This window comes from Lytechinus pictus, chromosome 2 (genome assembly GCF_037042905.1).
Source record: "Lytechinus pictus isolate F3 Inbred chromosome 2, Lp3.0, whole genome shotgun sequence".
NCBI lineage: Eukaryota > Metazoa > Echinodermata > Echinoidea > Temnopleuroida > Toxopneustidae > Lytechinus > Lytechinus pictus.
In genome coordinates, this window is record NC_087246.1 from 69,685,927 (window position 1) to 69,710,922 (window position 24,996).

The 24,996-nt window shown below is 37.8% G+C and overlaps 2 protein-coding genes across 2 annotated transcripts in view; one reads left to right on the forward strand and one right to left on the reverse strand.

The window, feature by feature from the left end:
- Positions 1-483, forward strand: LOC135153258 (uncharacterized). Its single transcript, XM_064095736.1, has one exon. The coding sequence runs from the start codon at positions 1-3 to the stop codon at positions 481-483; it is 483 nt and encodes a 160-aa protein (XP_063951806.1).
- Positions 484-7,993: 7,510 nt separating this feature from the next.
- Positions 7,994-24,996, reverse strand: part of LOC129255085 (nodulation protein NolO-like) — a 33,566-nt gene continuing 16,563 nt past the window's right edge. The window contains exons 3-15 of the mRNA XM_064095525.1: positions 21,459-21,492; positions 20,552-20,647; positions 19,263-19,313; positions 18,515-18,674; positions 17,947-18,075; positions 16,750-16,872; positions 16,153-16,323; positions 14,305-14,414; positions 13,043-13,208; positions 12,186-12,378; positions 11,430-11,607; positions 9,917-10,034; positions 7,994-8,815 (exon numbers count right to left, since the gene is read on the reverse strand). Coding sequence (XP_063951595.1) covers positions 8,675-8,815; positions 9,917-10,034; positions 11,430-11,607; positions 12,186-12,378; positions 13,043-13,208; positions 14,305-14,414; positions 16,153-16,323; positions 16,750-16,872; positions 17,947-18,075; positions 18,515-18,674; positions 19,263-19,313; positions 20,552-20,647; positions 21,459-21,492 — 1,670 coding nt within the window. The 3' untranslated portion in view covers positions 7,994-8,674. The remainder of the gene's footprint in view (positions 8,816-9,916; positions 10,035-11,429; positions 11,608-12,185; positions 12,379-13,042; positions 13,209-14,304; positions 14,415-16,152; positions 16,324-16,749; positions 16,873-17,946; positions 18,076-18,514; positions 18,675-19,262; positions 19,314-20,551; positions 20,648-21,458; positions 21,493-24,996) is intronic.

The following is a 24,996-nucleotide window of genomic DNA, read 5'->3' on the forward strand; positions in this document are numbered from 1 at the left end:
ATGGTGGAACCTTTTAGGCAGTCAACAAAAGGGACACGTCTGATGGTAGGCAGGACATTGGTGGATGTGTCACCAGGTGGGTTTGTCCCGATTCGGGTGTGGAATGTTTCGGATCGACCAGTCACAATTGGCAAGAATGTCTCTCTCGCTCAGCTGTTTCTGGTCTGTGCCATTGAGGAAAACCCAGCGAGACAAGTCTCAACCCCACCCGGAACCCCTTCTTTCATTGGCAACACTTCAGCATCAATTCCAGACTTAGATTTGACCAACTCACCCATCTCCGAGACAGAAAGGACGAGACTGGAAAATCTTCTCGCTCAATTCTCAGACGTGTTCTCACAACATGACTTCGACTATGGATGTGCCACAGAGGTCGAACACGCTATCCCCCTTGTCGACAATGACCCATTTCGCCTTCCATATCGTCGGATACCGCCTGCCCAGTTCCAAGAGGTGAGGAAACACATCCTAGAGATGGAATGAGCTGGGGTCATCAAGAAAAGCCACAGCCCGTATGCATCGCCAATCGTAGTGGTACACAAAAAGGACGGCTCCATTCGTCTTTGCGTGGACTATCGTCACCTCAATAGTAAGACAAGGAGAGATGCTTTCCCCATGCCACGAATCGATGAGGCACTGGATGCCCTGGGGAATGCAAAATATTTCACCACCCTTGACCTTACAAGTGGATACTGGCAAGTACAGGTTGCCGAGGGGGATCGACCGAAGACTGCCTTCACAACACCGATGGGACTCTTTGAATGTATCCGCATGCCTTTTGGTCTCCAGAACGCCCCTGCAACATTCCAGAGGTTGATGACGTCATGTCTAGGTGACCAGCAGTTTCATTCGCTGCTGATCTACCTGGATGGTATTATCATCTTCTCCACCACATTTGAAGAGCACCTGGAACGACTGAAGTTTGTTCTTGGGCGACTCCATCAACAGGGTCTGAAACTCAAGCCAAGAAAATGTCACCTTCTCCAAACAAAGGTCAAGTACCTTGGTCATATCATCAGCCAGGTGGGTATTGAGACAGATCCCGAGAAGACTTCTTCTGTGAAAGACTGGCCGATCCCGAAGAACAGTCGAGACGTGCGGCGATTCCTAGGATTCACAGGATATTACCGGCGGTTTGTCCCTGGGTACGCAAAGGTAGCCAAGCCACTGTTCCAACTTACTGAAGGTGGCAGACGACGCAAGGGTGCCAGAAAACCCCTCCCTCCCTCTATCTGGACTGAGGAGTGCGAAGCTTCTTTCCAAACTCTTAAGTCCAAGCTAACTTCCAGGTTGCCGGAGGCCACAGCATCAATACGAGATGTTAAACAGACCAACTGCAATCTCGTCACAGTGTCAGCAATATTGCAATCTAGGTACCACCCACCTGGATCTATTTATCCTACAAGCCTCCAACTAGCTGCTGGACTTGCCAACTCAGACACCCCAATTCAGTCCGAATCGGGAACACCCTCCGTCGAGATGATCCCACTAGATACACTCGCTAGGCAACAAAGATCAGACCCCGATCTCTCCGAAATTTTCAGTTTTGTTGAAAGGGGTTCAAAGCCAACCACACTGGAGTTTCAAGCATGCTCCTCAGATGCTAAAATCATCCTCAGACAATTTCAGCGGCTGGAGCTAAGGTCTGGAGTGCTCCATCGCCGGTACCAGGATCCAACTGGAGTAGAACGGCATCAACTGTTGCTCCCACGATGCCACCATAAACTGATCTTAGGCCACCTCCATGATGATGTTGGTCACCCCGGAGCAGAACGGACACTGGGAAATCTTCGGAAGCGCTTCTACTGGGCAAGGATGGCACAGGATGTGCTTGAGGAAGACCCCAACTTCAAGTAATCGCGCTCCCCTCTCCAGTGTCCATACTTCCGAACCTCTGGAACTAGTGTGCATCGACTTCCTAAAATTGGACAGGTCTAGAGGAGGTTACGAAAATGTCTTGGTAGTTACTGATCGTTTCACCAGGTACGCACAGGCTTATCCCACCAGAGATCAGCTTGCGACAACAGTAGCAAAGACATTGTGGGAGAATTTCTTTGTACACTATGGATTTCCCCGCCGAATCCATGCTGATCAGGGAAGAAATTTTGAAAGCCGCCTCATTGCGGAACTCTGCAAAGTTGCTGGTATTCAAAAGAGCCGGACTACTGCGTACCATCCCCAAGGAAATGGAACAACAGAAAGATTCAACCGGACACTGATTGACATGGTTGGGACGCTTGACCCCTCTGCGAAAACAAACTGGAAAGACCATCTTGGGCATCTTACCCATGCGTATAATGCTACAACACACGAGTCCACAGGCTATGCTCCCTTCTACTTAATGTTTGGTAGGCATCCTAACTTACCGGTGGATGTCATTTTTGGTTCCGTGGCCGAGGAAGACATAAACCAAGGTTACAAAGATTTTGTTAATCGGTTCCGGGAAGGTCTCCGTACGGCCTACGAAACAGCAGCAAAGAAGTCAAGAGCCACCAAGGAACACCAGAAGGCACAGTTCGACAAAAGGGCTAAGTTGTCTCCCCTTTTCCCAGGGGACCGTGTATTGGTGATGGACAAAAGTACAGGTGGACAAAAGTTGGCGGACAAATGGGAGGCAACACCCTACAATGTGATCAGTAAACATCCTGAGCTTCCTGTGTACATTGTCGAACAGCCTGACTCGAAGAGACAGAGGACTGTTCATCGAAATCTTCTGACGCCATGCATGTTTCTTCCACTTGAACCTGTCCTAAAATCTGAAGCAGAATCTGGCTCTGCTACATTAAAGCGAACCGAGACGCCCAGGGCTGACCTTCCCCATAACGAGGAAACAGAAGACCTGCTCCTTTTGGAACCTGAAACTGTCACTGGAATACACCAACGAAGTGGTGAATCTGGCTCTGCTACATTAAAGCGAACCGAGACGCCCAGGGCTGACCTTCCCCATAACGAGGAAACAGAAGACCTGCTCCTTTTGGAACCTGAAACTGTCACTGGTATACACCAACAAAGTGGCGACACCTAGACTCCCCGGAGGAAACACTTCCCCACTACCCTGCAGAGGATCCACCCTCCATCGATGGCCCACATTACACTACTGAACCCTCCTCTCCTGCCATATCATCTGATGGAACATCAGTAGATGACCAATCCGCCATAGATGACCTTCCTTCTTCCTACGACCTTCCTTCCGCAGTTGAGTCGCCTCTTTCCTGCACTCCTTGTCCTGATAACCAAACGCTAGATGGAGATGGCCCCTGCCCCGAAAACAAAAACCCCGCTGATGACCCTGGAACTCAAACCAGAAGGAGTGGACGGACAAGACGCCCTGTCGAACGGCTCCAGTATAATGCTCTTGGCCACCTCTTAAATCTATCTGTTTATCAAAGAAGGTTAGAGGCTGGGAAGAAATTGTGGGCACGGTGGAAAAGCCCCAGTATGGCCTTAGAGAGGGCAAAGCTAGGAATGGCATGGTCTTATGGTCCCTATCATTCGTGATTTTATTTTTAAATTTCATTTCCCATTTATTCTGTAATTTGTTGACACGAATTGTTTGTTTTATTTTAATTTGTTTGTAATACATGCCGGGACGGCATTGTTTCGGAGGAGGGGAGAGTGTAACAAAGTGACTAGTGTATAGACTATACATGCATGCCCCACCATATGTCCTACGTCATGTACATGAGATGCTAGATTTTACATGACGCTATTTATGCAAATTACCCATGACACCTGACCCCACGACACGATGATGTTATCCCTACACATTATTCAAATCAGCAGACTCTTCCTCTTTTATGAAATATGCAAATTACAAAGGACTCGTGGAACCCGCTCGACTCTTCGCAGTCCGTTTCACGAGTTTAAATCTTATAACATCTTCTATTTGCCTCCTGTTTTACAGACTCATCTCAAGAGCTATCTTATCTTTGGTAACCAACCTCTAATTATTACGTGGGCTACATATGTATTGATGTATAACTGATTTATACGACATACATGTACAGTTATGAATGTTTTTGTTTATGTTATCATTGTATATATTTTAAAACAAAATATTCATGCCATATGAATGAAGTTTGTTAATAAATTCAATTCAATTCAATTCAATCAATTGCTGAAGAAATTAGCCTCCCAAACTAATGTTGAAGCGGCATGGTCAACTGATGGGAGAGTCATGGCTGCCCTCAAGACCAACCAAGAGTTTGTCCCACATAAGGCTGATGAAAAAAACTCTCACCTCGACTCATATATGTGGCATATGGAAGCGAGGCCTTAGAAGAAGATGTACGTAGATGATGATCTAAGCCAGTGAGTTTAAGCACAAAGACAGAAGCTATACTCCCAGAGTTCCAAAACCTAAGGACGGAAAAAAGGCCTTTTTTGTTTACCCCCACTTTGAGGGCATTTGACCCATCATCTGTGGACAAGGTATATTCTTGACAATGCAACAATCATGAAGCATGTCTTGAACAGGAATGAGAATAGAATTGTGTTTATCGTACTGCTCAACCCGTTTCCTGATGGAGACGGTACGTTGTGGTGTTAACCAGCGATGCCAACTTTCTTTTTTTTTAAAGCATTCTTAGAGGAAACATGTGTTTTTATTTCTTTAAAGAGGATTTTTAAAAACTTTTCTCACCATAATGATCATCTACAACAATAGCTGGTGGAAGAAACATCAAAAGATGTGGCATGGGGCCAGTGCAATCAACGCATCTAGTCACTCTAAAGGGTCACTGGAAAGTAGATTGTTGACTTATTCATCACAAATTAAAAAAAAACAGAAAAGAAAAATAAGGTGGTGAGATTATTGTATGTGTGGATATGGGCTGATTTATTTTTTATCTTAAATAAATGGAATGCTCCTCTTTTCGGTTGATAAAAAATCTTTAAAACGTGGTTACTCTTGGAATATAGTTACCATTATACTCTCGTTATATCATCATCATATTTGTCATAATCAAGCTATTTTCATCTTTAATAAATGTACATACTCTGAACTGTGTAAATATATATTGTGCTTTCATTAATGCTGGATGGAAATAAAAAAGTCCACACTCCAAAATCTAGTAATGCATTTTCCAACAGTCGTATCTAGCAAAGAAGATGTCTACATTCAGGAAGAAATTCAAATTAACAGTGATCCAATATTGCTCTCCCCATATATAACCAAGGAAACTTTACAACGCACTGACGATTAGTGGTCTCAGGTTCTAGAGTGTTATCCTACACTAGTGCATACCTGTTTTATTATCACAGCGTCTCATGTTCAACAGCATTTAAGTCAAATGAATACCGGTAAACTATATAAATGAACAAATAGGCTAGGCATAAGAACCTATAATGCTATCAAAACTGTAAGGTAGCACATGAAATCTGAAGGTTAGACATATCTTTCACCGGCCTGACCCTTTTGCATTCACCAGTTGATGGTCCACTCATTTATCACCTACAAACAGCACGAGCAAGATACATGAAATTTCAACGTATTTCAGCAGCAAAAACTGCAAAACCAACAAGTCTGCAATACAGCAAAAGGCAGTTGAAGAAGATGGCTGTAATTGTCTGTCCTAATTTGCTTTCCCCCCATCCTAGAAGGCTTCCTGAGGGGTTGGTAAGAGTAGATGCCTTGAAGCTTGACCCCCACCAGGCCGTTGTCCTTGGACCTCATACAGTGGGGGCAAACGTTACGCTTGCTTCACTTCAGAAAGAGTTCAGGATATTTTCCACTCACCCAGTGGCATCTCTGGTAAAATAGTACTGTTTATCTATATGTGATACATGTAAGTAATATATCAGTAACAAAGTGACTAGTGTATAGACTATACATGCATGCCCCACCATATTTCCTACGTCATGTATATGAGATGCTATATTTTACATGACGCTATTTATGCAAATTACCCATGACACCTGACCCCACGACACGATGATGTTATCCCTACACATTATTCAAATCAGCAGACTCTTCCTCTTTTATGAAATATGCAAATTACAAAGGACTCGTGGAACCCGCTCGACTCTTCGCAGTCCGTTTCACGAGTTTCAATCTTATAACATCTTCTACTTGCCTCCTGTTTTACAGGTAAATAATCAAATTTTCTATCATTTCTACTCTTAAGTATATAACGGTATTTTGTTCCATATACTTTTGTGGTTATATTGATATAATTCTGGATGATTTTAGACATTTGATCATATTGAATTTAATGGAAAGAATCTTGAGTTAAGAAGAAACTTTCCATCTTGAAACAAATGATACTGTGCATGTACTACACGGGTTAACGTAATCCCGAATATATTATATCTATTCCTATTCCAAAGTGCAGACTTACATTTAGACTGGATATTTCGTATTATTTTTCTAATTATATATATATATATATATATATATATATATATATGTATATATATGTAAGTTCGGCATATGGGCTAATACTATGTACGTCTTCTGTTAGCAATTCACCTTTTCCTGATTTTAGAATATTTGACAAAACTTTCGATGCTCGGTTGATAAAGTTCTGAGACATTCCATCTCTAACAGGGATACCATTCGTACGTACAGAGACGCTAGTCTTTGTCATACATACCTCAGTATAATTCACTATATTGTCCAGCCGGAGCGCTGGAGTAAGTGGTTCATTGTGATCAAATATGTTTTTATTCTAACTATGTTCACTGTAAATATGTAAATAATTATTATCAGTATGTATATGTTTATTCCGTATGGGTTTGTAGAGCTGGTGAATACTTATTTGTTAATGATTTAACGTCTGCGGAGTCAGACTAGCTACGGACGGTAGTTGATGGTCAGTCTGGGCAGTGAGACTGACCGCATCCATGAGCACAGAGGAAAGAATGTGATGTTTAGACTTATTCTTACAACATTGGCACAAATGGGAGGTGGACAGTAGTCTCTCTTTGTATTAGTGGGGAAGGGATTTGTTCGTTGTTCATTTCTTTACGAGATGGTTTAAGTGATTTGAGGCGTTTGGGTTCTGGCTATTGCTATGTATGCTAGGGGTCCGTATGTATCAAAATGTTTCCCGTAACCCACCCTTTTACATGACTGCATGAGGGGTTATATAGTCATCTGGGGTTGTTTACAATTCTACATGAGCGCCTGATTCATTCTGGCACACTCCTATATATATACTCGTTTACTTCTCTCAAAATATTTTGTATTCTTGGTATATAAGTCGGTTGTTGTTCATGCAGTCTCTATTAGTGAATCTTTAAGTTCCTTTATTCATTCCATGATTGAGGTAGCTTATACTCTATATTAACGTTTATAGTTTCAACCTTCTTGTCTAGAGATTGTTCATCATTTATTCAATAATGATAATAATAACAGTAATAATGATGGTGATGATAATAATGATGGTAGTGATGATAATAGTAATAATAATAATAACAATTAGAATAAGAACAAGAATAAGAAGCGCAATATCTTCATCGTCTTATTTTTGGTCATCATGGCCGATATATTAAAGCAAGGAGATCTAGTTTATGATTGTTGTTAGTAGTATAACCTTATCATAATCCTTTAATGGTATTATCCGAATATTTGTCGATATATTGTTTGTATATAGCTATTTGGATTGGAATGTGTATATGCCATGTCAGTAGACAAGGATGGAATTCCTTGTTGGTTTGTTGATATCAGTGATTTATGTGGTATATGAATGTTTAACTGATATATTGTCGAAGTAGTTTTGTGATTAAAGGGGCAGTCCGTTTCACGAGTTTCAATCTTATAACATCTTCTACTTGCCTCCTGTTTTACAGACTCATCTCAAGAGCTATCTTATCTTTGGTAACCAACCTCTAATTATTACGTGGGCTACATATCAAATGGTGTATGATTATTGTGTCTCTGTACTTTGGGATTCTTCCAAAATGGCTACAGTCTAGGCACATACCAGGGAGTTAGGGTTCCACCCCCCCCCCCTCCTTTTTGACATTGTAGTCTTTTATTATTTATTTTTTTGAAGAATGTTATTGGGCACTGCGAAGCCCATAAAAAAGCAATACAATAAGACAAGGATGGATACAGCTTATTGAAAATATCTGACAAGAAGGAGAGATCCATGATACATCAAGTAGAGAAAGCTGTACTGACGTTGAGTCTTCAAGGGTATGGGATCAACCTCCAATATCTCAAGGTTAAGGGTTACGATGGGCAGCAGCCATGAATGGCAGATTGAAGGTTGTAACAGGTCACATTTCACTACAGTATCCAAACGTCCCATATGTTCACTGGTCTTAACCCTGTCATGGAGTATACACCAGAACACACAATTCTACAATGAAAAAAAAAAAAAAGCTCCACACCATGGAACCCTCCCTTCTTGAGTTGCTGTGTTCCCTCAGAAGTTTCCGGCCAACCCCCCCCCCCCACCGAAAAGTCCTACATACGCGCCTGCTACATGTACTTCCTATAACAGATCTCAGTTTTCATTACAAATTCAAAACCCTAACATTTTATGCTGAAAAAGAGCATTGAATGAAAGGAAAAAAAAAACATGAATGTAAAAAGTATGTGACCACCAAGATCATTACTGTTATCTGAATCATCATAAACTATTTGGCATTGTTTTAAACCTTAAAACAACATTACATATATACTCAGAATATTAAAAAAATACATCACTCAGGTCCCCCAAGCCAGTCATATAGACTCATCTCCAGATGTTTTCTTCCTCCTTGGTATAAAAAGCCAATCCTCTATGAGTACATGTGTCATCGTATCTTCTGGAGAGGAGTCTAAGATCTCCAAGGCTGTGCTCATGTGGTTAAGAATGGGTTGACCCTAGGAATAGGTAAAAACAAACAAGTTACTTACAGGGTGTATAAACATTTACAACGCAATTTTCATTATTTTTTTTCTCTTCATTTTGTAGAATGAAGGGGGAAGGGAGCATGTTTGCACACCAGTGTGATTCTGCCATCAACTACTCCAAGTTGAGTGAATTCCATGCTAACACTATCATGATGATAATAATAATAATAATAGATGGGATTTGTAATGCACAAAATCCACTCTGCAGAGTGCCCAAGGAGCAATTAAAGAAAGAGAGAGAGAGAAAAGTACAAATACAAAGATAGATTAAGGAACAATTAAGAGTAGGAAGCATTGAATAGACACGTCATAAGGTAATGTTTAAATGTGTCAATGGAAGTGCATTTACAGATAACCAGGGAAAGATCATTCCCATGAACAGGGCCAGCGTGAGCAAAAGCCTGTGCCCCCCATGTCTTAACAGATTTAAGAACAACTAGGGAACCAGAGTTGAATGAACATAGAGACCTGACAGGAGTGTATTTGTTTATTGTGGAACAGTTGCAATGCAATGCACATGTTTGAAACCTGCTCTTGATTACTAATGTTTTTAAATCATAAGCTGATAATAATAGCATTCATTCTTAGAAAATAGTGAATTTCAACATAAAAAAAAGAAATTTCACGAAATGCTCACATTGTCTTGCAGATTTAAAGGAAAACAAAACCTAAGGAGATAATTTAGAAGAAAGAGTAAAAATGAGAGGAAAAATGTAAAATAGTTTTATCCATCGCATCTTTCCTCCTTCTGTGTGCAACATATGTCATGGGAAAATATCAATCATACCACATATGTCAAGTTAGGTTTTGAGGAGATAATCAGAAATATGTAAAATAAATAAAGAGAGATTTGTGTACAAAAAAAATGGAGATTTGTCTACAAAATCAGCATAACTTCCATAACTCTCTCATTTCATAACCGATTTTGATGAAACCTGTTCTTAATTGTTCGTCTCATATTACTCTTCCCAATAAGATTGAATCTCTCCTTGCATTTTGGTTTCCTTTAATAGCGGCTGGGCACTGACAAATTTGGCCACAAACATGTGGAAAATGTGAAAGGTGTCCTACCTTGATATTGAATGATGTATTGAGGAGTATCTCATAGCCCCCATCATTGGCTTGTTTGCCAACCTTTTCTAATAAGGAATAGAACCATGGTTCACTACTAGATGACACTGTCTGAAGCCTGTAATTCAAACAAGTTAACTCATTGTAAAGCCTTGAATGAAGGAATTTATTGCAATCCACAGGTTGATTAAAAAAGAGCTACTCATCATTTCTATCAGCACAATTGTGCACCTGATATCAAATGTGAAATCTCACTGATGAATATGTAGTAGAGCATGATAATGAACAACTGGTGGTATATTATTCACCAAATGCAATAGGGAATTTTAGTAACATTGTAAGACACTTACATGTAACTCTGAACATGCCAACAGTCTAATGGTTAGTGTTAATAAAATATATTCAATCTATCATTCCTTTAAAAAATCTCAATAGTGAGTGCCCCATAAATGCTCATAAAAATACATGACAATAAATAAATAAATAAAAAAATATTAAACTTTTTAATCTCTAGATTAATCTCTACACAATTGATCTGACTTCATAGCAATGGTTAAATATGGTCTCAGAATATTCATTATCTAGACATAATCCTAGCTTTTATTATTGAAAATGAAAAAAGAAAATCCATATTTTATTACTTGAAATGAAATCTGAAAGAGAAATAGTCAAAAAATCTGTTTTGCCCAATTGATCTTGGGCCCGGCAGCCACTGTGCAGCGCCAGATCGATGAAGCTCTATCCCTTGAATTGTTAAATGCAAAACATGGTAGCAGCAACTACAATCTTTTAACGTCTTTGGTCTAACGTGGCCAGGGCTTGAACTCCAGATCTCCCAGTTGTGAGATGGACACTCTACCAACTGAGCCAACACACCTTTTCCCTTCTCAAAATTAAATACTTAAAGCGGCCTAACATTGACAAATCATGGGGATATTGAATCAATACGAAATTTGCAAAAGGCAAATTGACTTGCATGATATAATCCGTCCATCATGAGAGCCTGTCGGACTAATGCGATAAAAGTTCGGACAGCACAAACTTGACCGAACTAGTGATCGTATTTACTTCGGGTTGTCGCAGTTCCCAACAAACCTATTTCCCAGACTCTCAGCAGGTCTCTTTATTACTAAAACAAAACAAATCCTTTGTAAAGACATATTTCAAAGTGAAAACATGCAGTTTACTTCTGGTTGGTTAGTCTACTACCTATCACTCTCCTATTAGACCTCCCAGACAAGGCGGTGTCTATTATATAACACCCCAGACATGCAGTCTGGAAGCAGGCCTTGTAATTGCTCTTCCATATCATAAGCTGTTTTCTCATTGAGCGAAACTTGAAAAAGGGCAATAAATCATGGCACTAGAAACAGACTATCATATAGTGAAAGTAAACCCAAGTGAAAGACTTGAATCCCTGCATTTCCCAATGATATGTCAATGGTAGGTCGCTTTAATTTGATATTTTCCATGAAATGAAACCTGAAACAATGTTCGATATAACTTTGTTTACCTTGCTGTACCATCGTAGTGTGCAATGGCTGGGAATAATTGCTTGGCCTCCTCTGTTAAGGACGGGGCAAATGACATGTAAGGGGAAAGTCCCATCCAATCACTGGGGGAATCCCCCTGTACAGCTGGTAGGCAAAGCGGTGAAACAACCTGACTTTGTGGTGTGGGTGGAGATGAGTCTGAAAATGAAGTGATATTGTAATAGAAAATAAGCAGATATCCATTGCAAATTTAAGAATCCCCCTGACTTGCAGTCAGATATGGGTCTGAAAATGAAGTGAGATTTGGAGACATATTTTTTTTTAGAGAATTACAATGGGGTTCTTTTTCTACAGTAAATGGTAAAAAAATCTTTGTGATCACTCATATACATTATAAGAGTAAAATGTATTAAACTGATCACAAAGACTTTCCTTTGGAAAAGAAACCATGTATTCATTAGATTCGAGACCATGTAAGTCTAAACAAAGATTGTAAGATTATATAAGGTCCTGTTTATATCTTGTACACATCAGCACTTGCCATCTACAATCTTTGGAAGACAGAAAAAAAAAATTATGTCATGACTTTGCCCTCTCCATGGTAAACAATGTTCATACTAATGATTGGATGAAGAAATGAAAAGGAAAGGAAAGAAAGTAAATACATACTCAGGAATTATATACCCAGCTGTAGCTGAGCCACCAAAAGGTGCTAAATTAGTCTATACGAATCAAACATGGGATGAATACAACTAATTCTCATTCCTTGATGATACCTCTTATAGGTTTACATCTCTTCTTTCTGCTTGACTCCCTCCCAAGAAACATACGAGCAGCAGACCGCTCGGTGATGGCTGGACAAAGAGGGCGGAACCACTCCCGTGATTTGAGTTTGTTGATCTCTTCCTTCAAGGCAAGTCTGTTTGGGTAGCAGACAAGTGAGCGATGTCCCAAGGCTCTTGGACCAAACTAGAAAATATTTGAGAGAAACCCATGAGACAGGTGTTGGTTCAATCTAGTTTTCTTTCAAACATTTCTTATTGTTGGGTATTAAGAGCTGGGCCCTGTTGCATAAGAGTCACTTTTATGGTAAATTTGTCATCCAATGGTAACAACCATGGTAACACTGATCAACAGCCAATCAAATCAAGGATTCTATGCAAGTAACCATTGCATGGCAAAGTTACCATCACAGTAAATTTTATGCAACAGGGGCCTGGACCTTGTATTTCAAATTTTGAGCATTATCAATATTTTTGCCTTAATGACTTCATAATTTTTCAAATTATATTTTCTCCTTAATCCCCATTCTCTTTCACATCATCTGCTATTAGATAGTTGTTCTCTACAGGCTAAATGGGATACAGCGTGACTATGAAACAAATACATAATCCTAAATCAACTGGGGAAGGGGTCAATTTTACACCCCCCATGTCTCAAGGTCATGCTGTACCCCAAATTATTCATCCTAAAGCAACTGAGGAGAGGGTCAATTCCCCAACCCCAATAATTGTTTACCCCCATATTGTCAAGGGGCTACAGTATGACTATGAGACAAATGCTTAATGCTAAACCAACTAGGGAATGGAGTTAATTTACCCCCCTTTCATATCTACCCCCTATATTATCTTACCTCTTGCCTACCCCTCACAATACCAATGATGGCACCCTTGACCAACAGAGAAGCTACCTCTGCGATGGTCGCCTTGCTCGCTCCCCTCTCTCCAGCAACAGCATCCAAGTAGTTTCCATCGAAGAGGGGAAGACCAGAATAGAGAGTCGGGCATCGGTCTTTAGGGCTTAAGGTGAGACAAAAAGGAAAAATAAAGAACTTGAATTAATGAAACAGTAGTCCAGTATGGCTCTTGTGCAGAGGGAGGAGTACCTTTCCCAAGCCCAACATAGAGACTCCAGACTCCCCCATCCAGCGCCAATCTACACCCAGCACCGAACCTATAACAGTTAAACAACTGGGTAGGGAGTCTCCTTCTATGTTGTGTTAAAGAAGAGTAGTCTCCCTCTCGCAGAGGACAAACTGGGCCCCCTCTTACAAAGAGTTACGATTGATCCAATCAACAACAACTGTGGAAAGCCAGCAACGTCAACATCTAAAATACATTTTTTTTTTCAATTAAATTCGGTTTATTAGATATAAAACAGAATACAATGCTGTAGTCCGAGGACTTATTGAGCAATGTTTACATTGAATATTATTTACATTTGAAGACTGTATAAACACTTAAAATCATTCATATTTAAATGAGAAACAATTGATTGATTGAGACATGCATAAGTGAGATTTTATTAGATAATACCAGCCTGGGATTCTGATAATTGTGTATTGAAAAAAAAAATGTTTTAAACTTAATATTATATATATACTTTAAATTATATAACAATAACATGTTTGTTCAAAATATTTTCTAGATATGATATATATTCATACATTTACCGTTTTCTTGACAATTTGTTTTCAAAGGACATTGTGCAAATTTCATACAGAAAAAAATTATGTCATTGATGGATTTCCATATACTTGAGGTTAATCTGGAATACTGCAACATGGTTTTCTGGAAGGCTAATTTTCCTACTCATATTGAAAACAACCCCCCTGCTTTAATAATTTATCTCTTCCATCTTCTTACCTTTTCCTCTTCGTTTTCCTCCTTCTACCCTTCTCTCTGCCCTTCTCCTCCTCCCCACCCCCTCTCCTCCTTCTTCTGCACTACTGGTTCTTACATATAAAAGGGTACTGCATGTGTCACAGAGGACACGAAAGGCTGAATTTCATGTTGTTTCTTTATTAAACCATCTTAATAAAGTTCAGGATTTTTTTTTTAAATGGCCTTTAATGTTGCCCAATATCTTCAACAATTGAGTTTTATATCATCCTACCATTCAACACTCCAAGCTGCTCCAAGTGAGATGCCGCAATCATTAGGGGCAGATGCAACATGAACCGGCAAACCAAACTCCTCTATTACACTCTGGTTTGCGTGTACATTCTGAAAATAAACATCAGAAACATAATTTTGTAAATTCCATTCATGTACATCAATACTTGTAGCATGAAAGAAAAATGCCAGTTGTGGTAATGATCTCAAAATCAGGTCGAACAAAATCAAATAAAATGACCACCCAAGTGTTTGTAATGTGCCAAATTGGCTCTGGAAGAAAATGTGTAATTGCTGAGAAATGAGCAAAGTAAACACAGATTTCCATCAAATGTTGGGTATTTTTCCAAGCAATATTAATACATTGGCCCACATATGCTTTTCTGGGTTAGTGATCATAAGTACTTTCATTTTTCAGCAAAGATTTTACAAAGAAAAGTTTATATTAATGTACCAGATCTAAATCTATGATAAAAGGGTGACAATTAGCCTTGAATTTAAAAACTTTCTCATGAATTGTTCGCTGCAACTATTTTCTTTACCTTGAAAGGGTAATACATCCCTTAAGTTAAATTTAATGAATGCATTAAAGAAAATGAAATGAACAATGCTTCATTTACAGTAATGAAAATCAAATGAGAGAGAACATCTGGTTGAGTTCATCATGTACATACAAGTATTAAGATATTTAGATCAATACTGCATAATGATGTCTTAAAATGATGGTTCGGGACTACAATTTGAAATCATTTCTTTTTTAAGTTGGCAAAGCCAATATTGAGAGATTTTTCAAATTGTTAGCACAACTGGCATTTATATTTAACTGGTTGCCAGTTGGAACCAGGTGATCCTTGCACAAAGCTTGTTGGAAAGCACAGAATTCAGTAGTCAATGATTTAAGGTGACTTAACTGTACCTGCCAACACTCAAAGTCAATGAATTGAGACAAAGGATTTTAAAAGAAATGAAAAACTAGGAACATTGCTACATGTAACTTTTCAACACAACCCTATCAATAAACTTCACAAAAATAGGGACATTGTCATTATGGGTGAAAATCGCTTTCTTTTCCCAAAATAGGATTTTCCATATTAAACATTTTACAAGTTGAAAACTCAGACTATATATTAGCTCTATGAATATCATACTGCATTGATTGGTTTTATATACTCTCAGGGTCTTCTTCCAAATTCTATATCTTCATATTTCTCTCTCAATTATCAAATACATAATTATAATACTCGTAGTTCAAATTTGATACATTTGTGGAAAGTTCGGAATACACTGTCTCAGAAGTCAGCGCATCATATTTTACCTATTATATGGAATTCCCTCCCAAGTAATGTTATCGAATGTAAAACGTTATTACAGTTTAAGAGGGCATTGAAAAAATATCTTTTATCTCTTCACATTTGAGTATTGTTACAATGTTTACCATTTATCAATTTACATTAATATATACCTAACTTTATCTTGGCATCTAATTCCTCTGATAGCTGATGGATGTGTCGTATGGGGTGAGTGTGTTATGGTGTGCGTGTACATAATACCAATGTAAGACTATTCCGATATGTTTTTTTAAGGGGGGGGGTATAACTAATTGAAGATTCTGATATGCCTGTAACGCAATGTAGAATGTAGTACATGTATTTGAGGGAACTTTTACCCACAAAGCCTTAAAGGCCTTTCTTTAAGTTCTCTTATTTCATTTCATATTTTCATGTATTTGTATATTGGCATATTATGTGATAATCGTGTATGTTATACTTCGTTAATATTTTTTTATCAAAATGAAATAAATGGATTCAATCAATCAAATGAAATAGGGACAGTTGACAAGTATGCTTACCAAAGCGCAGCCCCCAGTAAGGACAATCCCATCTGGATCAGAGTTATTGGCCTTGCGATAAAGGTCCAGGAACTTTGAGACCTGTTCTAGGAGAAGCTGAGTGAAGACATGCTGGCTTGTTGCTGCTACATCTCTGGCTATGGTGTTATCCAGAGCATTCAGTTCTAGACTCTTGATATTGAAAGAATAAAGGAGAATTAGCATTCAGCCACATACAGTGGGTTTTAACACTAGTTAACAATCTGCAACCACCCTGCCTGTGTCGAGTTTATGCAACACACTCAACACACACTCCATAAAAACTTTAAAATATCACTTTTGTAAAAAAAGACTGAAGTGATTATAGGCTAATATTGCGACTAGTCAAGCCTCACGACTATCATGGGTTTTTCTGACTAAATAAACCCACATAATTGGGAATTGCAAACCAACTTAATTTGACGGAATGAAGCCATATTATGGTATGTATCCAACTTTTCATTGCTAAATGTCTTAGATAATTGTGAGATATAGTTTTATAAACCTCTTTTTTTATTTTAGTGGAGGGGATACATGGAAATCTTGCCAATGCAAAGTATCGATTGCTATTTGACTTACCACTCCTAGTCTTTCCCCTAGGTTGTAGATAGTCATAAGAGGTGTCAGGAAGTCTTGGTAGAACTCGTAAAAATGGGGTATCCACTCGTCTCTTACATTGCCAAGTGCTGCATAGCCCATGACCTGCAAGAATGAAGCAAGAAGCAATAATGTGGCCAATTTGATCAATTCATGATCACACCTTCAAGTTCAAGGCTGGTATGAGGACAGAAATTGAAATATTGAAATGTCGATGCAAATTTTTTTTATAACAACGTCTTTGCATATGTAATTATATAGGTCAAAGCTACATTGGGCCATTTATCGTCTGCAATTATTGAAAATGACATAAACCATGCGGGTCAATGACGTTGGGACATGAAAAACATGGTCAATTTTGTGAAAATTAGACAAATTCAGGGCAAGTAAATAGCGTTCCACACATGCAAGCAGACAACAGGCCGCGTTGCATCAAAAGATGATCTCTGGGGTAAAGTGGGGAAAAGCGTTTATGGAACATGCAACCTCTTTTTTTTACCACGGAATATCCATTGAAACACAAGCAATCCCCCTCGCCCTTGGTCACCTTGCGGCATTATTATATAGAAAACTCCTTCACAGAACTTTTCCATTTTTTCTCATGATAAAGATGTCAAACACTCTGCATAATGCAACCTGTAGAAGTCTGAAGGTCTTTTAAGGTAAATGCCAGTCAGTGGTGGTCATGATTTTAAAGTGAGTTTCTACAGAATCCAATCAAATGACCACCCAACTGTCTGAATGTATAAATAATATGTGCCAAAGGATTCTCAAATAAATTGTGTAATAGCTGAAAAATAAGCAAAATATACATGGTATTCTGGCTAAATATTGGGTCTTTTCAAGTAATAATAACACACTCATCTGCCTAAGTGATGTTCAGTGTGATCAGCTTAGATTTCAGGATTTCACAAAGTTCAGTTTATGTAACTATACCAAATCTTGATCTCTGATTATAGTGACAAATGAGCTTGGTTTGTGACTAATTTGATTTATCGTAAAGCAGGAATCCTGCTCTAACACCATCTTTTCATAACCGCTTTCCCTGCATCCCACATTATTTCAATAAAATATAAGGAGTACATGTAGAACTAAGAAGCGGCTTGAGGAATTCCTGCAGGAAAGACATGGCTCTTTAGTTTTGACAATGACATGTCGATGAGGAAGCATCAAGATTACCTTTCCTGACAATGCAAGCGGGGCAAATCTCATGAATGTGGTGATCGATTCTGGGTCATACTCTTGCCCTGTTACTTCTGGCATCGCCAAGGCAACCTGACGGTATGGACTGCCCAAATTCAGACGGACCTAAATGTTAAGTAAGAGTATAGATAATAATAATGATATGCAACATTTACCTAGCACTTAATTTCCATATTTCTAAGCACTGCATACAATCATCCAGGCTGGACCGGAGACTCAAGCATTCAGGGAATTACTTCCTACCAAGTACCCATTTACTACACCTGGATGGAGAGTAGCAAATGTAGATAAATGCCTTGATAAAAGATGGGAGTGCTGTCATGGGATTGAACCCCAGACCTTGTAATTGAAAATCCAGAGACTCATCCAATGAGCCAAAGCATCTTTTGTATGAGATATGGCATCATTACATCTCAGTTTCCATTGGCCATCCCAATATAAAGAGAAATATTGCAAATAGTTGGTGTCTTAGACACACTCAATAGGAAGCTTAATTACAATTAATAACAGATATAAACCCCTCCCCTTCCCACAAAATTCTAACCTTTTCGATAAGTTTGACTCCATCTTGTCTGTTTCCTTGATAAACATTAAACGTTCCATCATTACCTCCGCCATCGTAGGAAAGGATTAGAGGATGAGTGAAAGGCGAGTCGTATAAACCCATTGTAGCATGGCACTTGTGATGATCAACCATTATCCATCTGTATAAACAGAAAGACACATCTAAACCTTCCTACTCTTAATTGTCAATAGCTCCCTCATTTATTATCATTCCATATGTATCCCTTTTCTCCCCCCCCCCCCCTCTCTCTCTCCCTTCTTTCATTGTGCCTTGGGCAATCTGCAGAGTTGTCCCATTAAGAACCACATTATCATCATCATTAATATTATTATTCTAATGGTTATGTATGTTTTGCATAGTATGAAAAATACAAGTTTGAGTCAGGTCACCATGTGTACACTGTGTTTCCTCTATTAAAATTGAATATTGCAGATTGGTATGTCAGGCAAGCATACATTACACATTCTTTAGAAATAACAATTAAAGTACCTATCCAATTCAAGTTTAGCCTACTGTGAACCTGTTTAAATGTCAAGTCATTTCTGTTGAACTGTCATTGCCCATCAATAATGTGATTTTGATTGTTTTTGCTATTCAGGTTTTGATGATAGGGAAGGCAATCTAAATTTTACTTCTAAACACCTGTACACCAGCATAAACATCAAACATGAAATCACCCAGTATCATGAAAATGATTTTAAAAGAGGAAAGAGCCATCAATGCTTACTTTTCTGCTTTTACCAGTGTCTTCAAAATTTCTCTTTGTGACGGTAGCACCCTAAAATCAAGGATACGCAGGAAAAGAGGTAGAGGAGGGAGAGGGAGATGAATGGGAAGAACAAGAGATTGAATGAGGAAGATAAGGTGCAAAAGAAGATGAGTAGGAGGAGGGTAAGAAACCAGGAGGAAGAGAAGGGGACAGAAAAAACCCAACAAAAAGAAACAAAAATAATGATTATGATGATGATGGTGATAATGATGATGGTGGTGATATGATGATGATGATGGTGATAATGATGATGGTGGTGATTTGATGATGATGATGATTATGATGATTATGATGATGATAATAATGATGGTGATTTGAAGATGATGATGATGGAAATGATGGTGGTGATGACCATGACAACAATGATGATGTCAATGACAAAGAAAAAGGACAAGATCATGAAGAACAAGAACAGATGAAGAAGAACAAGAATTAGACAAGGACGACGAGTAGGAGGAAGGGAAGGACCAGGAAGAAGAGAAAATTAAAAGGGCAAAGAACAATAAAAAGACAAAGGGGAAAAAAGAAGAATGAGAAGAATGACATAACATGAAAAAGAAGATAAAGAATAAGAAGAGAGAAAAAACAAGGTGAAAAAAGAATATTCACAAAGAGAGAGAAAAAAATATTCATGTTTTTTTATTCTCAAATAATTCAAGCTGATTTAAAAACATCTCGCAACATAAATTACTTGTATCAGTTTTCCTTCTAAACAACTCTTTTTACTGTCACATTTCACATTTTTCTCATAAAAAAAAATCAAGCAACATCTTTTAATGACATACATAAAAGCAACTTGTAAAAAGTCTGTGCTACATTTTTTTTAGCAGGAATCCCATCATCAGCTTTCTGATATTACCCATTATTTTGTCTAGGATGAAATGTGAAGATTGGCAATGAAAGATCCTCCTCATTCAAACAAAAGCAAAAATAATCATACATTTATTATTTCTGGATGAACAATTTTGTATTGACTTTGTACATGGAATCACGTCTTTGAGCAACTTTGGGTCTGACATGCACTTACAAAATGTTGCATAATTTCGTAACCGCGTACCCAGGCGTCACAAATTTGGTCTCAAAAGATGCACAAGACTTGAAAGTAAAAAGTCAGTAAGCGGCACGGTCAAAAAGTTTTTCGCAGCGGCATAGTGATGAAATCTGTTGAGGGGGGATCAATTTGATCCCACCCCCAGTTAAATAAAAGTTAATGGGGTTTTGGGCTCATCTGATATTGTTGTCCTTACCAACTACAGACAGCCACATCAAAAGAAGACAAACCAGTGAATTTGGTTATCACCTCTATTGCTTTCTGCCATTGTTCTGTGAAAACAGATTTCCTCCTGCAAGAGATATAAAACAATGATATTAGAATGAAAAAGCAGAAATTTGCCAAACTTGACATCATGTACCAATATGATTGCTTTGTAAACCAAAAAGAAAACAGTCAATATCTGTTTTACAATGTACATGATATATATTTTGTATTCATACATGTATATACAGACGCTTGGGGATTCATTTTATTGGATTCTGCGCAAACTCATTTTGAAATTGTTATCACAATTACTGGCTGCTGTGGCACTTGAATTCTAAACCTAAAAGTTATAGATGCACTAGAAAGCGTCTGAATGTAACATTTTCAATATGTTAATACTTGATTAGGGTTACAGTGTATGTGACAACAACTGCACATGGAAATCAATTCCTTGCAATGGACCATTTTCATCATCTTCCTAAATACATGTATCACAACAAGAATTTATTAGCTCAAATAATTGTTTCATCTTCCTTGCAAGTGCACTATCCACCAGTGTACACAAATATTAATTATATAGTATACATTATTATTATGTAAAATTTAATGTATTAAATTTTGTGATGGTCACACTATGTACATTGTCATGACATGCAGAAATTCCATCTATGAATAATCAATGTTTACATGGATTCAGTAGGCCTATGTCATGATTCTCAATTAGAATCAGGTCAGATCAGGGGACAATTTCTGGAACCAATACATAGTCAGTGATTTTCACTGAATATTTGTTATAAGCTCCTGAAATGCTTAGACCTGATTGGCCGAGGGCAAAATTGTCAGTGATAATCATCGGCTAATTGTTTAAAGTAATGCTTCCCATGTATCAAACTTACTGTCCACTGCAGAAATAACGCTTGGCAAACAATCCTGAAATAAACAAAAAAATAAATAAAAACTTAATACTTGAAAGGAATGGTGTAGCTAGATCAAGAAATAGTTGATGTTCACATAAAGGCTCTTTTATCAACTCCAGGGGCCCCGTTTCATAAACTTGCTAGTTACAGGCATGAAAATTGGGTATGAAAAAAAAAGCTGAAAGGGTTTTGGAAATGTCGTTGACAAGACGGTGGGCGAAGCCCACCGGGCGAGCGGCTTGCCGCTCGCTGCTAACGGGTGGGGTCCAGGGGGCAACGCCCCCTTAAGCTCCTGGGTTTTATCAATTTTACAACTCCAAAAACCTGTTTGAGTTGAATGATTGTAATGAAGTATTTATATGGATTTTTTGTCCAAAATTCAATTTAAAAAAAACTAAAAAATACTAAAAAAATAGCAATAGCACTTCCCTGGTTTAAATTTTTTTTTTTTTTTTTTTTTGGGGGGGGGAAATTCAGCAAACAAAAAACGCGGAAATCCGCGGAAACGCGGAGAATTTTCATGCCTGTAGTTATAATAATATTGACAAATAGTTTAAAGCTACTGAAATCATTCAATTGATTGGTTGATAGTAAACTTGTGATAGAATAGAAATTGTGCATTTTTTATTATGACAAGTTTTTATGAAATGTAGGATCCAGTAAATGCTTTAATACAGATCTACATGTAGGATAAATAATTGTAGTCTTGCCAATCACTTTCAAGTATATAAGCTACATGTACAATGTACATGTAGGTTGATACTAGTATAGCTCACAATTCTGGGTAGCGGTATTGATTTGTGCATTTATTTTTTTTAAGGCCAAATTGAGTATTATGCCCAGCCGCCATCATAACCACCACACCTTTTCCTTGTTTTCATTGTTGAAATTCACCATTTTCAGGTCTAATTTGAAACGCTTTTGTTATTGATTTAACAACTGAAAAACATAACAAGCTAAAGGTAGGATTTGAGCCATCCCAATACAACAGTGCAGTGAAGGGCTCTGACCTGATACCATGAAAGGGCAATCCAACCTAAATAAAACTTACTTTTAGAGGAAAAGTAAAATCAGACAAGTTGATAAGTAAAATCAGACAAGTTGATAAGTAAAAGTTTGAAAAATAAATATAGGACAAACAATAAGATCAAAGTTATCAATTTTTAAAAGCTGTAAATACTTGTAATCACTATAGCCATGAAGACTTCAAATTGGCAGCATATGTGATGTCATAGTGATATCAGGCAAGGACTACTCTTCCCTGTACTCCAATACATAACATGGTTAAAATGTAATTTATTTCAAAAGTTTTACCTCAAATTATATTATTCTATCATGAAGACATAACAATATACTTCCTGGGTTATAATATTCAGATTACTGCCCCAGGGGAATGGGTAGCAGAAAACCACAAATCCCTAATAATTGCCCCTTGTCATAATTTACTTACTCAGTTGCAAATTTGAAATCTAAATAGTCTCAGGGATCTCAATTTTAAAGCAGCTATAACTTTCTTATTGCTTGTTCGATTTCTTTTCAACTTTCACCATTCTGTTTTATTTACTTTTCTCCTTTCCAAAACAACATTTTATGACTAAGGCTGTTTCCCCTATGACAACTCGACCACAAGCAACCTACCATAGATCAGTCTTCTAAACGATTTATACTGTACCTCGTTTTATCTCTCTATTATTGTTTATATCCTTAGTATGATTCTAGCCGATTTGAGAATAGACCAGTTCGTAGTTACTTCATGGACAATTTGTTCAACTGACCTTTCATTTCTTTCATTGTGATAGGCAGATTTCAAAGCAAGATATTACGTAAGCATGCCTTGCATAGCAGGATGAAGACATTGAATAGACCAGGTGACTAGAACAGCACACCAATGAACACTATCTGTTGCGTTTTTACTTTGAATGCATAGTACTATATCATGTTGTAGTGTACAATGTACTGGCAAACTGTGAAATACCAGTCATTCGTGGACGCATTGTTGTTTTTGTGGATGTAAATGAAAAACACAAATCAAAAGAATAATTATATGAATAATCAAGACATCAAAGTTGGTGCTTATCTCATTAAATTTTAAACTACCATGTCACTTTAGAACAAATGACCTTCCTCTGATCAAGAAGATTCTATGATTGGAGTTCCAACAGGCAACAAATTTATTCAAGCAGCTGTTCATTTCTAAAGAAGCACAAAAGAAAGAACGGCAATAAGGACATTTTGATGTCCGCCTTCGAAGCCGCCAGTTTCAATGAAGAAATCCGAGGGGTGAAATTTTACGAATATTCATTTGTATCAATTTTTCATATTTCATATTAATAAACAAACTGAAATTTGAATGCATGACAAAACATCAATAACCAAGCACTATTAAGACGAGATATTTGTCCATATTATTTCAATTAACCTTTAATTAGTGAAAAAAGATAGAATTTTGACCTTTACTGAAACCAGATTTTAACACTTTTCCGATCGTTTGCGGCGAATGAAAATTTCAAATGTGGTCGGTGGAATATTGTTATTCATTACTGTATGCCAGATGAGTGCCCGCACATGCCCAGTCGAGCAAATTTGAGTCATATTTCAGGATATATTGCATAGCTTATTTTCGCATGCCTCCGAATTATGTACTGCACATATAACCAGACCAAGATGAGGCGAAAAAGTAATTATCATCACAAAAGCATATTTCCCTTTATGTATGACCTGTAGCTGCGGAGTCATGCGGGAATCATTTGTCTACACAATTGCAAGAGATGTTGAGCAAAGTGCATGCCTGACATACTTTCTGCTGGCGGTTTTTAACCTTGTTCAAAGAGATTTTATTTGCTGTTACTCCATCTCATTTGAAACCTCCTTGCTCTGATCATGCGCAGAGTGGAACTACGAACTGGCTTATTGCTAGGCCTTTTTTTTATAGCTAATATAGCCAAAAGTAATATATCATCCTCACATTCATAATTACATACCAAATACATGTATATGGGCATCATCATAGAAAAGAGTGCAATCTATTGAATGATCTCATCTATGGAAAGCTAGTTACACCATCATCTCCATGCAAAACATATTCAAATAATATCCTCAAAACATGTCAATACTATGGCATTATCATGGTTTTTGGTATTCATCTGAGTCTGGTTTCACAAAAGGGTCTTTGCAAGGACCAGTTTTATGTCCCTGATATATTATGATACACTGTATGATACGCCTTTTTGAATAAATTGCCTGCAAAAATATCTTATCCTTCTGTTAAAGTGAATGAAATCCATTGCCTATAACTGATGCAAAATTTCATGTAAGTTAAAAATTGATTCGAAAGTGAGCTAAATAATTTAATCGCTTATGATAATTTTTTAATTAAAATGCTCCCAAGGCGCAGCATAATAAATCAGACACAAGAGAAAGTTCTTGCAAAGATCCTTTGCGCAATCAGCCCCTTAAGGGGAAGTGCATGATACAATAAAATGAGACAAGAATTTATTGTGCTTATTGAACAGGAATT

What these genes read in the sequence shown, in the direction of transcription:
- LOC135153258 (XM_064095736.1), top strand. Translation starts at nt 1, where the DNA reads ATGGTGGAACCTTTTAGGCAGTCAACAAAAGGGACACGTCTGATGGTA.